Below are 16985 nucleotides of genomic sequence, written 5' to 3'. Positions count from 1 at the left end.
TTGAACTTTCTTTCCTTTGGTGGGAATTAAAGCCCGGCCATACCAGTTAGGGCCTAAATCTTGCAGAACAAAGGAACAAAGCAAGATTTTCATGACAGGAAGCCTTGACCCCGTCTAATCCATAAGAAGCATTAAATCTGTATCCAATGCAAACGTTCATCAGCTACCATGGCAAACTATTGCTTTTAACTATGGTAACCTGTGTTCTCTGGAATCTGATTAGCAACCTCCACACGAGTTAGACTTCATGTGCATTGTACTTGATGAACCTAATCTGCAAAAGGCTTAGACAGCACAGTGGATGAGCACTTCATCTCATGTACCTCGTCTTTCAAGACTCAAATTGAGATGGAGGTTGAAATGTGGAATTTGTTTTGAGAACTGAGCATGACTACATACATTTGTGCCTGGTAGTGTCGGATTCAGCTCAGAAAGAGTTAGTAATGTAGCACTGACATTACTTTTCACCCTGTTTCAGCTCAAACATGGGAATATTGATATGGAAGAGATACGGGAAATCATGCAGGTTCTGAGCAATACCAACCTCTCCCCCTAAAATCAGGAGTCTGTTTTGTTGTATTTTTCCTCTTGGGCAGCTTGTGTCCATGCAGCTTCCCTTCAGATAATCACAAAAGTGTGCGTGGGGCAAGGGGAGGATAACTTGCTGGGGTAGAGGACAAATATTTATTTGTTGGCATCTGTTTAACAGACGTTGTTCAAAGCAAGGGTCAGACATGCCTTTTGTCACTGCTTTAAAGCGAGGAGTGAGTTCCTTTTGTCTTCACTATTGCTGAGCACCTGCAAATCCCAGTAGAAATTCAGTGCAGTGGCATAAGGGAAATCGTTCTGTTATAGTCCCTCTTAAAGGGTGGGTGGAAAGTGTTAGCAGTCATTCCGCCATCTCTTTACAAGCTTTTTCAAGGCTTTCACACTGTGCGTGTTGAGCTGAAGTGAGATTTGAAGTATCTGGCTCAGAGCGTTGAGATCTATTTGGGTGTAGTGTTGCCATTGACTTTCTCCAAGCTAACTTCCCAAGTGCAGAAGATGGTACTGAAAGGTCAATAAGCACCTAATGCAGGGATCCCCAAACTTTCAGCTGCCAGGGCCACATCACTCAGTCTTGCTTTTATGGTGGGCTGGAGCGACTCCTCCTGGCCAGGGCGCTGGGCCCACGTCACGTGGGAGAGAAGCAGGGGAAGGGACAGAGCCAGGAGGGGGTAGCGGCCGCTGCGTGGCACTGCTTGGGGCCGGGAGTAGCTCCTCCTGGCCAGGGCGCTAGGCCCACGTCAGGTGGGAGGGGTTGGAGTTGGGGGAAGGGGCAGGGCCAGGAGGGGGGAATGAAAACCTGGCACACTGCTTGTGAAAGGTTGCCGACTCCTGCGTTATGTTATGAAGGGCCGCATATAATTGTAATGCCACTGGACTCAGTGGACCGGTCAAAATGTGTCGGTGGGTCAGATGTGGCCAGGTGGCCATAATTTGGGGACCCCTGACTTAATGTTCTCAGATAGCTTCATGAGAATATAGCTGTGATACAGCTTCTTTTCAGGACAGCAATGAACAAATAGAAGCCCTGTGTATATGTATAATTGAGTCCTTATATACCTCTGGCATTCAGTCTCTTTTCCCCCTCTAAGGCAGTGCTGAGGATTATTCATGCCCTTCCCTGCTCTCTTTTCAGCCTCCTCCATCTGCCTTTCCTATTGCAGCCATTATCTTCCTAGCTATGGATATCTTTCCTCCTTTGGGAGCCCATCCGCTGCCTTTTCATTACCGGGATTGACAATTTTGGATCCCCCACAGTGCTGCAAGCTCCTGCTGCTTCAGGACGCAAGAGGAAAATTGATACTCTGAATGAATGCTTAAAGTAAATTGAAGTTGAGAAGCAAAGAGGTTTTTAAATTAAACCTGCGTATCAGCTATGTGTCCTGCCATTATTCCTGGTTATAAAATTTCCTGGTCTTGTGAATATGTATACTTACAAACATTAGAGAGCTTCAGTAGCAACTCCACAGTTATGGCTGTTGCACAGAAGCTGAGATCTTAAATAAGGCTATTACACTGAGGTTTGAATAAAGCTTATTGCAGGAGCTTTCCTTGGGTGATTTGATGTAGGATGACTTGTCTGCATTAGTCCTCTGAATGCTTTTGCAGGGGGCTACAGTCAGGTGGAGGGGCCTGAACACTCCATGCCATGTCCATTTTAATAGCTTGATGATTTATACACTTTAAGAGTTTGGGGAAAACACAAAGATATTGGGAGAAGGGGGATATTTCCTGTCATTGTGGGGGCTGAAGCAGAATCCATTGGGATCCCCCCATTTCAACCCTGAGCATTCAAAGCCTCCTGGTTGCAGAAATGCTCTCTGGCTAAGAGGCTGCATTCGGCTACTAGCGATGTCTTTGCCAAGCATCGGACCAGAGGGGTGGTGAGAGCGATGCAAAACCTTGCCTGAGGCTGGTGTTGAGCCGGCAGCTGCTTTGTTAGCACCAGAACTCTGGCAATCTTGCGTATCCATATCCCGTGCTGACACTAGATAGTCAGGTCATCTAGATCTGGCATCTTTGTACTTCAAATAACATGTAATGATAAAAATCTGGCGTCTTCCCTAATGAAGCAGGGCCATCAGAGCACTAGAACACATCCTGCTGGAAAGATGAAGTTTGCATTGTCTATGGGGAGATCACCTAGTGGCATGGTCATCATTGCCTGTGACCTATCCAAACAACTTGAGTGGTCACAAGGCTTGTCAAACAGGTAGCAAAGAGACCATGTATGTTTCACTTTGAGAAGGCCAGGATTCCCCGATGAGAATATTCAAGGATATTCCATATCAAAGGATGTCCGCTCGTTTAGCTATCTGTTGCCAGTTGGGCCCTTGTCCACACTGAAAATTATATTAGTTGAGCAAGCTTTAAAATCAGATTCAGCTGACTTAGGTTAAATGTATTTTGATTTAAAAATTGCAAGTGGAGAATTCACCATGATCCTTGGTAAGTAGTTCCAATGGTTAATTTTCCTAACTGTTAAAAATTTACACCTTATTTCTATTTTGATTTTGTTATACCTTTCTCTGCTAGACTGAAGAGTCCACTATCAGATACTTTATTCCCCATGTACAGATTGTGCTGAAGTCATCCTTTGGTCTTTGTTAAGATAAACAGATTGAGCTCCTTGAATCTAGCATTATAAGGCATGTTTTTAATCCTTTAGTCATTCTGTTGGCTCTTTGCTAAACCCTCTACAATTTATCAACATCCTTCTTGAATTGTGGGCATCAGAACTGGACACCGTATTCCAGCAGTGGTTACATCAGTGCCAAATATAGAGGAAAAATAACTTCTCTACTGCTACTTCCGGTTTATGCATCCAAGGATCACTTTAACCCCTTTGCCACAGCCTCACACTGGTAGCTCATGGTGACTTCTCTACCATGACCCTCAAATCTTTTTCAGAGTCACTGTTTCCCAGGATAGTCCTCCATCTATTAAGTTTGTCCTACATTCTTCATTTCTAGATGTATACATTTAGATTTAGCCATATTAAAACACAAATGATTTGCTTGTGCCCGGTTTACCAATGCTCCAGATCGCTCTGTATCAGTGACATGTCCTCTTCAGTATTTACCACTCCCCCAATTTTTATGTCACCTGTAAATGTTATCATCAGTGATGACTTTGTTTTCTTCCATGTCATTGATAAATAGCATAGGGTCAAGGACCGATCCCTTTGAGACCTCACAAGAAACATATATATGTTCAATGATGATTCCTTTTTTATAATTAAATTTTGAGACCTATCAGTTAGTCAGCTTTTAATCCATTTAATGTGTGCCATGTTAATTTTATATCATTCTATTTTTTAATCAAAATGTCATGTGCTACCAAGTCAGGTATCTATCTTTTAGACTTCTGAGTAAACGACATCACCATTATTTATCAACCCAACTTGTAATCTCAAAGAAAAAAAAATAGTATCAAGTTAGTTTGACAGGATCTATTTTCTATAAACCCAAATCTCTGGAGTCCCAATCCAGTGCCTTAACTGCGAGACCATCCCTATCTTACATTTAGGCTATGTCTGCACTACCACTTATGTCCGTATAACTCATGTTGCTCAGGAATGTGAGTAAAACACCCCCCTGAACGACATCAATGACACTGATAGAAGTGTCAGTGTGGACAGTGCTATGTCAGTGGGAGAACTTCTCCTGCCGACATAGCTAGTATCACTGGTTGGGGATGGATTAATTATGTTGACGGGAGAGCTCTCTTCTGTCGGATTAGAGCGGCTGCACCAGAGATCTTACAGCTGCATTGGTACAGCTGCGTCGCTGTAAGCTCATAGCTTAAGGGTATGTCGACACTGTGGGCTCTGCAGTGATGGATGCAGCAGGATGGATTGAATAGGACATGTAGACGGTAGATATCCTAGTACATCAACGGAAGTACATCGACGGGAGATACGCAAGCTACGTTATGACAGGAGCTGACAGGAGCCTTAGAAAGACCTACAGGAGAATAGGTGTTAAGGTTGTGTATCTGACTGTTGGGGAACAAATAATTCTGTTTGAAAGAATGAGGAAAACAGCATTGAATTGGGGTAGTTTGTCAGGAAGATGATTTAAATAATGGCATAAACTTTTCCATGCTTACCAGTTTGTCTTTTTCCCCCTTCTACTTCTGTCTCCTTTCCCAGGCTTCAATCTTGGACTTGCACTCTGGCGCTCTTTCAGTGGGGAAGCATTTTGTTAATCTATACAGGTAAAGTGGCACAAGGATTTACTGTCTCTCCTCTAGTGTCCTACAGCTTGTGTGTTCTACCTTCTCAAACTCCATAAGGACTCATGTATTTGGAATTTGATAGATTGTCAATGGTTTCCTGGACCCTGTAAAAGCTTCTCTTAAGAAGCTATTAATTATTTCAGTTGTAGGATTTGCCTTTTTAATACTGGATAAAAAATGACTCTTGCACAGTTCTAAGTCCATAGCTATAAACCTTCTAAAAGAGGGAATCCACATTCTTATTTTATAGAATATTTTCCATGCCTGGTAAATATTATCCATAGTCACTGAGTTTGGGTCCCTTTTTCTTTTAGTAACATCTTAGGACAATGCTTTGGGAGTTGTGCATCTCTTTAATGATCACATTTGAATAGTGGGAAGGCTTGTGTGGGGCTTTTGTATCAAGTTTAATGTATAGGTTATTTGTGGAAAAGATGAAGCATAGATGGGATGAGAAGATGCAAATTGGTAATGTCAAAAATTCAGGTTCATAATCCCTCGTCTTAGACTCTCTTATTTTTGTAGATACTTTGGAGATAAGATTCAAGAAGTCTTTACAGAAGAAGATTTCCAGTTATATCGGTAAGGCGTTCAGTAATTGGAGAATGAACCAAAAAATATAACTTTATTTTTTTCTGAGTTGCCCTTCTGAGATGGTTTTAGCTATCTTAACAAAAAGTATATTTGTAAAGATAAATCTTGGGTTGGGGAATCACAGAATCACCAGTGTGAAGGAACGTGGGAAGATAGGTCATTTAAATATAAGCAAAGCAATGGCAGTCACCAGAAATTCCACTGCTCACATTGGAGAATCACACTGAGATACACCGACTCTTGCTAATGACTTGCTTCTTCAAAATCTATCCCTACAGTGCTGGAGTGTCATAAAGCCTATGTATGTTGCATCCTCCAACAAACAAAGTACCTGTTAGTGTAATTGGAGTGGGGTAAAATCAAAAGATCTAACTAACAGTCAAACCTGTACTTACAGTCATTTGCTATTTGCTGTCACTTTCATTAATGGTTGGTGAAACCTCAATCCCACCTTTCCCATGCTATCCTGTCCCAGATAGGCCCATGCCGTTGATCTACTAATGCAGCCAGAAAGGAAGGTGCTCTGCCTGAATCCAGAGGCTGGAGACACAGCACAAAAGCCCATTAGCAGAGATCTACAACATTTTAGCCCTAGGGCGTGTTTCGTGGGTATTTTAAGATAGACATTGTAATAAACATTGAAGGGAGTCCTGTCCTGTTATATTGTTTGGAACTGAGCTTCAAATAAAGATAATTAGAGGGTGGGTCAAGACAGTCAAATAGTTAAAGGGGAAAAGGCTGTGGAATGTTCTGGTTGTCTGGCTAGAAAAGCAGCACTTTTTTTTACAGGGCCAGAATATGGAATATTGCTGTAATGGAACATTCTCTGTGATGTTGTTGTTGTGTTATCTTTCATACAGATGGACTCACTGACATGACATGTACAACATGTTTTACTAAATTCCCTATCTGTGAAGATGTGTATAGCCAACGTTTAGGAATAAGCCTTATTACTACTTTGCTTGAATGGACATAGTAAACTAATTCTGATTTTCATGGAATTTGTGTAAATGTAGATTTTGACATGAACTACAGAACAGACTTGGTTTGAAAATTTTGTATTCCGAATTTATTTAACTTTACCTTGTAATTCGCAGTATATCTCTGTTGGCATTATGGAAGAATATGAGCTCCCTCTAGTGGTCAAAGTAGTATAGTTCAGTAGAGTTGGATCCATTCTCCAGCTCTCCATTCTCCCCCCCCCCCCCCCCCCGAAGCTTTTTTTTTCCTTCCAAGCCTGTAGAAATAACCTGATTAATTTATAGGGGTTCTTTTTATACATTTCCCTATTCCAAACAAACTGGAATTTTTAAGGATTGCATAAGTACTTCACATTTCTGCCCCCTCCATTTGGGAAATAAAGCAGCAGCTAGTGATTATGGACTCTTTAGTCGGTATAGAGAATATTTCAACCTGCCAGAGACAAGTCACAAACAAAATTTATTATTAAATGCTTTTGTTCCTATTTAACCCTGACTCCAACAGCAGGTATCTTTAATGGGTTGTTGTATGCTACCCGAGGAGCATTTATCTTTATTACTTCCATTTACCTCTCTAGGCTTGTTTAAAAATACACCCTGGAGAGAACTAACTAAATAAAATGCACATCTTAGTGTTACCGATCACACCGATAACAAAACAAGAGGAGACATTCTGATCCAGAAGGCTGGTTTCTAAGATGGTTGTGTCAAAATAGTTGCTGCTTCAGAATGAATTATAATTTCGTGCCCTCATGCTTTATCCACTAGCTTTTAAGCTAGTAATTTTTCTTCTTTCTTCATTCTGTCTGTATTTTTATCCAGAATGGAGTCCTTGGAATATGCATCCTTGGTTTAAAAGCTGCTCTCCATCAGTGGCATTAGAAGAAAATTACACCATCAGCGCTGGTGTGTTTTTAAAAGCTTATCAGAGTGTAGACCTGCAATGAATTGAGTGAAAGCCAAACCTTTCACATTGTCACACTGTCTGGGAATGGCGCACAACCGAGAGTGCCAGCTTCGGAGCAGGCTGTCAAAAGCAGGGAAGACACCCCCAACTGGTGATGTGTTCTGTAATTAGATTTCACCAATCCACTAACAAATGTGAACTCCTTGTAACAGTCTTACAGTGGAGTCACAGACCCCGTGGGCTCAATGGTCTATCTTACCACCGAGGTAAACTGGATTTAGTGATAAATGGTCACTTACACTAAAACCCACAAAATATTCAGGTTGCTTCCAGTCCTAAGAGACCAGTCATTTACCTCAGATCAGTTTGTACCTTAGCTCTTACATCAAAGGTAACACCTCTAGCCAATACTGTAATAAACTAACCAAAGGTTTATTAACTAGGAAAAATAAATAAGTTATTGACAGATTCAAGTAAACAAGCATACATGCACAAATGCATTTCAGTCTGTCATTCAAAATGTGACAGATGATGTAATCTGTCAGCATTTAATGTCTTTTTAGGGCATACCTCAGTTCAACTCTGGGGATCTCTGCGTTCTATTTCGTAGCTCCAGCCCTTGTGAGAGTCCAAACAGCAGAGAGATGAAAAATCTTCATGTCAGCGATTATTTCCCTTTTCCAGCTTTCAAACTAATGGGACAAGGTTTTCTGCACATACTTCTCCATGATGCCAGTGCTGTAGGCTTACAAAGGAGGCCAATTTGAAATCTGTCTTTTTTTTCTTAAACCAATAGTGAGGCTAGAGTCTCTCATTTCTCTTCGCATGATGTATTATGCTACACTGTTCCTCTAATATAGTACAGAGTGGATTTCACTACCCCATTTCTGTAACTGTGCCAAAAAACTTTTCTTGCCTAAGTTTGTCATGTGTATTTCAGCATCCCCCATGATGACCAGTTATGTGAAAATGCACAAGGGTTGCTGTGAACAGCAATTATGGGGAGATTTCTCCTTTTATTTACACTATTGACTTGTGCTCATCAGATGTCCTCTGTGCTGGCAGCTATTTCTGTTGTCTCAGATCAAGGTGGGAATACATCCTGATCAATTACAGCAATGAATAGGGGCAAGATACAATGATTCATTTTGGAAAATTCATGGATTTGTTTGCATGGACAAGAGTTTTTTAAATAGAGCTGCACTACTGTATGGTTATAGCGAGAAGGCTCTCTAGAGTCTCAAAGGATTTCACAGATAAAATGGAGAGGAGCTACCTGGAATGGCAACAAGGGGAATAGAAGCAAAAGATTTTAGTATGTGTTTGATACATGTTGCAAAGTCTGAGGGCCAGGTTTGAGGTTTGGGAAGTAGATTGTAATGGAAAGATTGCAGGCCAAACAGAATGATTTTAAAACCAGTGCACAAAGTAGATTGATTAAAGTGATGTGATAGATTCTGGGTCAACTACTTTAATTTCCTTTGTTTTTTAATAATAGATATCCAGAGAAGTGGTATTTGTATGACTCTAGAGAACATCTCCACCTGCAAAAGGCGATATCTCAGATTCACAGCACTTGGGTAGACAATTGATTTCAGGACACAAAAAGTTAATTTACTATCACAAAGTGAGACAGTGAACACAAGATTGTTTTGGTGGGGAGAGAAGCTGAATGTGGCTGTTCTGTAAATGCAGATTTGCCAACCTGCCGTGGACAGATGATGGAGGCTGCCTATAGCGTAGTGTACGTTGAGGGAAGGCGGGGAATTGTGTTGCCTGTGCTGCATAAACTCTGTCCTAGGATATCAGCCCCATAGATGGATTCCTTTGTCCACCAGTATTACATACAAAGTGAGATCTCTTGTTCATATTTACTTGTCTTTAATATAGCAATACAGGGCGTTCAAATCATAATAAAATCAACATGCAGCCTGTTGCCTTTTTTCTCTGGGAACACAAAGTATGCTGCTTATATTTCCCAGTATGTCGCATATTTTTTTCCCGATTGCAGTGGAGCTCTGATTTCACATCAGTTTGACAAGCTTAGAAATCCTGGTCTATTCATTAAATGTTGTGAGGACTTGTATCTTTATAGATATTTTTCCATTTCTTTCTCAAGTTTTATTGTGTCTCTATATATATGTAGTTGAATTGGTCCCATGTTTATGGGAAATGCATATTAAACACAAACTATATTTAAAAATATCTTTCATAGTTTGATTTAACTCTGAATTTCTTTTTGTATGTAGGTATAGGGTGGCTTTTGTCCTCATCTAGCACATATCATAACTTGCAAAGTACATTCTTAGACCCCTGGAAAGTGCACACAAGCAGAAGGAGACATAGGGACATGAAGCATGTTTCCAGAATCTCTCTGCCTTATCAGCTCTCCAGCTCATTTTACATACCACCTGGAAACACATCTTTTATTACCCTTCGCCTACCTTTTAATTTTCTCCTGCTGCTGCTCTGTAACTGGATTTTTCTTTGCTTTGTATTATATAATTGTTTCTCTCTCTGAGTGTATGTACTGTGTGTATATATATATAGATCCTTTATTCAGGAGCTCTCAGTAAACCTAAAACATTTTGGAATATATTGTTGGGAAAGAAACTGTATCAGGTGAAGGTTGTTAATGCAATTTTATTGCTCTGGCACACACAAACTGTTTAAAAACAGCACTAAGGTGTGCAGAGCTACAGAGTTGGGCTGTCACTCTGTGTGTCGTCAATATCCAGGTATTTCAGGATTCTTGAAACAGGGCATAATCCACTGTTGTATGTAACCTGTGTGCTGCCACTACAACATAGGCATAACCAAAGGCCCATTATGTGATGACCTCCTACTGAAGTTTCTTCATTCTCTAATACTTCCTTTCCTTTTTTGAGGCCCATCCCCACCACCCTTGCTCAAGGGAGGCATCCTGTAGCAGTTAGAAGGACTCTTGCATGAGCAAGGGCTGCGGGATGGGGCCCTGTGTTCTCCCTGAACTGTTTGAGATGCAGGTGTTCATTGTCATGTTTGCTTGTGACTTTTTTTTTTTAAAAAGGATTGATGCAAAGTTCATCAAAGTCAATGACAAGATCCCTGTTAACTTCAATGGATGTTGAATCAGACCCTAAAACATAACTTGTTCTTCCTGCTGTCCGTACAGCTGAATCTGAGAAGGCAGCTAGGGCAAAGTGGGAGATTGTGTCCTGTTCCCACTGTGAGATTTGTTTACTATTTTCTTCATGACTTTTCAGCCCACACATCATGCAATGCTAGTTTTGTTCCCATGTTTTTTACCTGTGATAATAATAGTTCACCCCTTTGCTCCATTGTGCTATGATGAATGTCCTTCATCTGCAGTACTTGTTTCTGGGGTGGGTGGGGGAGAAGAGGTGTTGTTCTAGACTTAGCTCTCTGATACATTAGAATCATAGAATATTAGAGTTGGAAGGGACCTCAGGAGGTCATCTAGTCCAACCCCCTGCTCAAAGCAGGACTAACCTCAGCTATATCATCCCAACCAGGGCTTTGTCAAGCCTCAGCTTAAAAACCTCTAAGGATGGAGATTCCACCACCTCCCTAGGTAACCTATTCCAGTGCTTCACCACCCTCCTAGTAAAAAACTTTTTCCTAATGTCCAACCTAGACTTCCCACCCTGCAACTTGAGACCGTTGCTCCTTGTTCTGTCATCTGCCACCACCGAGAACAGCCTAGCCCCATCCTCCCTGGAACCCCCTTTCAGGTAGTTAAAGGCCGCTATCAAATCCCCCCTCACTCTTCTCTTTTGCAGACTAAACAAGGCCAGTTCCCTCAGCCTGTCCTCAGAAGTCCTGTGCTCCAGCCCCCTAATCATTTTTGTTGCCCTCCGCTGGACTCTCTCCAACTTGTCCACATCCTTTTTGTAGTGGGGGGCCCAAAACTGGACACAATATTCTAAATGCGGCCTCACCAATGCCGAATAGAGGGGAATAATCACTTCCCGCGTCCTGCTGGCAATGCCCCTCCTGATGCAGCCCAATATGCCATTAGCCTTCTTGACAATCAGGGCACACTGCTGACTCATATCCAGCTTTTTATCCACTGTTACCCCCAGGTCCCTTTCTGCAGAGCTGCTGCCCAGTTCGTCGGTCCCCAGTCTATAGCTGTGCATGGGATTCTTCCTTCCATTACTTCGTTTATGTCTCTTTGAAGTCAGATGTGTTAAGCAACAATATATGTAAAGTAAATGGGAAATTAAGCTGCTACATGTGATTCGTCTTGTTGCAGTGGGGCTTCCTTTAGGTAGAAATACATTGATTTCCTGTACTAGGAGCTTTAATAGGCTTGTTTATTAACTAATAGTTCTGTGTAACTCTCTTTGCATTACTGAGCAGTGGAACAACTGTGAAACAGGTTAATATAATTCTGGTGATTTATTTAATTGACTTCATTAAATTGCATTTATTTCTATCCGTATCATGGGAAATCAACTGCCAGATGCTTTGTTTATAACCCCTTGCATATGAAAAAAAAACCCCCCAAAAAACCCACTGTTGTTTTTTCCAATCACATTGACTTTTCTTCATATGAAGCTTTTTGTTATAACATTCCTTCTGAGATCCTTTTAGCAGATTTATCTCAAACATTTTAAACTAAATTTTCCAGGTATAAGGGTAATTGCTAGACAATTATTAAAACATACATCATCTTCTGTTGGACCAGCTTTTTTGCTTTCTTGGAGAAACTTAAGCTCAATGAATCTTTGGATCTGATGCCCACTCAATAGGGCACTTAGTGTTTCATTTACATTTAATAAAACTGCATAAAGATTTCACATATTCAGTTAAAATAGTCACTGCAGATGGTCCTAATTTAAAAAAAAAATGAGCCGATTGCTTTAAACCTTTTTTCAAAATAACTCAAGCTACTATACCCATGTGATGGCTCACAAAGGTGAAACTAGTGATGCAAATTCTGCATTGACTTGAACTCCAGAATTTGGCCCTGTTTGTTATCTTTGGGAGGGAAGGGGAACACTTGTTCATGATGAGCTAGAAAATTTAGGATAGTATTAATAAACAGGAAGCAGATTTCCGTCTCTTGAAGGATGTGCTTTTTTTCACTCAGCAGCATATTAAGCTTAGGAAAAGGAAATAAGCTTTTATAGTAAACTTTGGCAGACCTGAACCAGTTACTTTTTCTTGCCATTCTTGTAAATCCGGAAGATCTGAGCAGAACTTTATTTCCCCCTTCCCATTTTATCAATCACGCAGTCTTGTCCTAAGTCATTACATTGAGGAGTGAAGCTTTAAAGCAGCTTATAAGGACTGGAGAATGAGCTTTAATAGTAAGGTTTTAGAAAGGAAAAGGCATTGAACTAAGAGGGAAATCAGGGTTGCTTTTAAGGCTGTCTGAGGGCATAAATGTTTTATGCCTTATGAATATTGGGCATTTAAAATAAGATGCCTGGGGTTACAAGAAGAGGAAGGATGGTTCAGTGGCCAGAGCACTGGCCAAGAGTGGGAGATGTGGTTCAGTTCCCTGCTCTGCCGTGGACTTCCTGTATGACCGTGGGCAGGTCACGTAGCCTCGCCATGCCTCAGTTTCCCAGCTATACAGTGAAGATAATAATGCTTCCCTTTAGTTAGGGCATTTGTGAATATTTGTAAATACCTTTAAAAGATTGTGAAACTCTGAGATCTACAAATGAAGTGTGCTCTGTGAAATTGGCATTATTGTTACTCCATTATGATGATAAATATTTGTGATTTTAAACCAGCATGAAGAAGGATGGCCCCAAAATTAAGTTATGGTGTGTTCTTGGTCTTCAGGGACAAGCTCTTCAGCATAAATATATTGTAGCTGGAGGGGCTGTCCTCTGCCAGCATGAAACCCAGGGGATAGATTTTTTTTTTTTTTTTTGGTTCATGGGTGCTACCCCTCTCCTTGTTAATCATTCTTATGATGGATCCTACAAAGTACTGAGTGCCTTCAATTCATGGTGAAGCAAAATGCACATTGACAATGTTCAGTGCCTCCGAGGAGGCACCCAGCTCCTTGGAGGATGAGCTGCTAATGAATCTCTGCTTGGTCACGAGAACAGAGGGACAACATGGCCTGATGGGTCCCAATTCAATAAAGGACTTACACATTCCTTTTCTGCTTATTCATGCTTAATGGTAAGCATGTGCCTAAGTGCTTTGCTGGATTGGGACCGTAAAGTGTGAGCAATATGCAGTGGTGTTAGAAACATTCCTGCAGAGCAGGAAGATGGATTCAAAGACCCAATACTGCACATCTTTCATTTTCCATTTCTTTGACATCAGTCTTATAAACTCTCACGGTGCTTAATGTTTTTTGTGAAGCTCCAGCTCCTGGAGTCATATAGATTACTTGAGAATCTCACTTTTCCTTTAAAAAAAAAAAAATCTGTTCCTTATGGTTATGGAGAGAAGCTGGAAAGTATGATTCCTAAAGGCACAAAAATCAGAAAGCAAATAAAAAGATCCCCAAATGTATTATTTTGTAAAAATCTCATGGTTTGGTGAGGTAAGAGGGCTGACTCAGGAGTTTTGAATGCATGAGGTGGGCAGTCCTGTGATAAGCACTTGCCCCACAAACCTGACCCAAAGCTGGCAGATCTGACTTTAGGCCTTACTACTTTTGTGACAGTCTCTATTTAAAATCTCTAGAAATGTATTTGAGAGCATTTCTTGAAATCTCTCTGAAGTTTAATAGTTCATATTGGAGAGACTTTTAATTATGGATATAAGCTACAAAAATGATGATGCAGTTCCACTGGGAAGCTTTACAAGAGTGTTTACTTCAAATGAAACATTTTTCAATGTGGGTTTGTTTGGTTTTTTTGGAATCTGCACTTGAAAAAGCAAGAAGAAGAAGAAGAACTAAAGAGTTTAAAATACTTGTTAAAACTGAAAGAAAACAGAACAATGTTAAGACTAAAACTTGGTCTTCCCATCTCAACACTTAGTTTCTTTTGTTATGGTTGTCTTAGAAATATCTCTCTAAAGATACAAGTTTTGGAAGATAAGGATTTCTGACCTGGTTGTCTGCTGCAGATTAAAGGGATATCTGTCAAATATTTTCTGTTTTAATTTTGTATTATTTATTAAGCATATCGGTGTATGTGGCATTTTACAAAGAGATTGGGGCCGAAGAACTTGCCCTAAGGAACTTAAAATCTAGGGCCTTGTTTCTGTCTCTCTCTCTTCCTTTCTTGCAATTTTTATTAACTTTTTGGTTTTATTGGGTTGGCTTGGGAACATGGTTCATTGCTGGAGAGACTATAGAAAGAAACAGGTTGGGAGGAGGGATATGGAGAAGGAAAGAGCAATTGCATGATATTAGTTTTTAATTTTGTTCATTCTTCTATTTGTTATGCCCTCTTAGAAGCCTGTAAACAAAAAATCAAATTTTTATATATATATATATATATATAGAGAGAGAGAGAGGAGGGGGGGGGGGGGAAGGAAAGTATTGCTTTTTAACTTCTGAGAATAAAAGAAAGGAAGGAGACTAGAAATGATGGATTCTTATAGCTCTGATCCAGGTTTGTTAAGACAAAGGGGAGAAAAAAATCCAAATTTATTTACAGAGATGAGATAAATCTGATGAAGAAATTTAGGCTGAGAAAAGCAGTGACAATGGACAATCAATAAACCGTAAGAGCAGACAGTGAAAGAAGCAGCAGAACAATAATGTCAGTGGTTTAAATTGGGACCTGTGCCATGGTGCTGTATCATGTGTCTCAGGTGCTGTGTTACATTCTTCTTTGCAGTGATGTAAGGCGGAGAATTCAGCAAACAATAGCTCAGGCATTTGGTATCAGTTCTTCTTCCATGTATCTGACCAAGCCAACCTTCTTCTCGAGAATAAACAGCACAGAGGCCAAGACAACACATGATGAGTACTGGCACCCGCATATTGACAAGGTAAGTGGCGGGTTCAGAAAGGCAGAATGTGTTTCTTCTTGGGATTAAATCACTTTGGAGATTGAGAATCCAAGTATATCAGACCATAATAATGTTTGTGGTTGGGAGATATCTGTAGGCTGGTGATATAAAAGTTGTTTCCGTGAAAGGAACGTGGATGAAGAATAAGCCAGCTTGTCTTTGTCTTATTGGAAGCACAGGACAGGATCACTCATTTTTTCAAAAGTGTAGTTTTCCTTTAAAATCTTGGTATCTTCTGCTAGACTTTTTCAACCATGAGATACTCTGTAAATATCAACACCTGTTGAAAGGAGGGATACCTGTTCTGTGTGTTTGTTTTTTAATTAACTTAAATACAAAAGCAGTGTTATGCCTCAAAAATATGTTGCCATGTAATACTGATTCTGATGTGACCTTTGTATATTATATTACATTTTTTTCTTCTCTTTTGGCAAATTTATAACTTTATTTGTGACAGACAAGTGAATAAAGACATTCTCTAATGTACAGTACAGTACTTATTGGTCTAAAGCTTTGTAAATATAAAAGCATATCTGTATAAATACATATGATACTCCTGCCTCCCTTTGTATTTCTGATTGTGTTTTTTATTACTCCGGCATCAAGAGAAAACTGTCCTACGGATATAGTAATATGTTTAGAGCGGCTTTTAACACGTTTGTTTCCCTCAGATTCTGACATGTTGCCTGTAGCGGGTTCAGCTAGAAACCTCTAAGTCAGAATGACAAATTTCTTTGTGTGTTCTCTTTCAAACGAGCTGTCAGCAGTATTGATACATTCTAATGTAAAGCATGATTTTTCAGTATTGAGGGTGCCATGGAGGGTGTTCCATGCTGACTTTGTACTTTGTGGGTAATATGCTTGGTGTGCGATTTCTAAATATGTTCTTTAATAAAAGTGCACTCAGGGATTCCAGTGACTGAGCAGTCCTATCAAATGTGTTTGTTTTGCACAATATGAAAAAAAAAAAAAAAAGTCCAATTACATTCTGTAGAGGGCTACCCTTACCTAAGAAACTTTTCGGCTTTGTTTAACATTCAGGAGTGTTACTGAGTGTGTCATCCTACTCATCACTGAGATCTCAGTGTTTTTAAATTATGGGTGGATTTTGACAGGTGCTTTAATAGATGGAGTGATTAATCACTCACCCACCTCCCAAGTAATGTTTTAACTACAACCTTGTAGTACTCATGCACATAAACTGGAAAAGAAAAAACTTTTTTGAGCCAAAAAATAGCTTCATTTTGAAGGTGTGAGAGAAGCAGGTGGCGTTTTATCGATCCGTGGTATGTCTTGGAAAGCCCAATATGAGGGCCCTGAGTGGCAAATAGAATTCTTTCTCCTTCTGACATCCACAAAGCTCCAGGTAAGCGTTTTTATGCAAACAATCTTTTCTGTGTCAGTCTGTGTACTAGTACAGTGGGATATGTTGTATAATGGTAAACCTTAGAGCTGTGCGGGAACTAGAATTTTCATCACACAGAAAATGTTGCATTTCTGAAAAAATGTCATTCTGGATCAGAACGAAAAGTCAGGCGTAACTTTTTCTGGGTGCGGTAGATATTTTCAAAGCCATCTGTTTCAGAAGAATGGAAGGGATTTTGTTTTTGAAAATTTCTGGTTCACCCTCCCTAGTGTCAGCCTGTCAAGCAAGCTGCTAGGGTGCCCCAGCTCTCAGACAGCTTATTAGGAGGGCTGCCGGGGACCCTGAAGCCCAGGAAGTCCTGGAAGTTGGGTAGCCTGGGGAGTTTGGGCTGGCAGGAAACCAGGTTGGC

General features: G+C 40.4%; 1 protein-coding gene across 2 annotated transcripts in view; it reads left to right on the top strand.

Annotated features, from left to right (window-relative positions):
* Nucleotides 1–16985, top strand: part of OGFOD3 (2-oxoglutarate and iron dependent oxygenase domain containing 3) — a 58355-nt gene that overhangs the window by 12435 nt on the left and 28935 nt on the right. For both annotated transcript variants that reach the window (XM_067547665.1, XM_067547666.1), the window contains exons 5-7: nucleotides 4700–4764; nucleotides 5311–5367; nucleotides 15036–15189. In XM_067547665.1, the coding sequence (XP_067403766.1) occupies nucleotides 4700–4764; nucleotides 5311–5367; nucleotides 15036–15189 (276 nt within the window). The remainder of the gene's footprint in view (nucleotides 1–4699; nucleotides 4765–5310; nucleotides 5368–15035; nucleotides 15190–16985) is intronic.

The sequence above is a fragment of the Emydura macquarii genome, unplaced genomic scaffold (assembly GCF_026122565.2).
Source record: "Emydura macquarii macquarii isolate MOO-44397 ecotype Brisbane River unplaced genomic scaffold, CSIRO-AGI_Emac_v2 contig_1230, whole genome shotgun sequence".
NCBI lineage: Eukaryota > Metazoa > Chordata > Testudines > Chelidae > Emydura > Emydura macquarii.
This window is presented reverse-complemented; position numbering and strand designations above follow the sequence as displayed.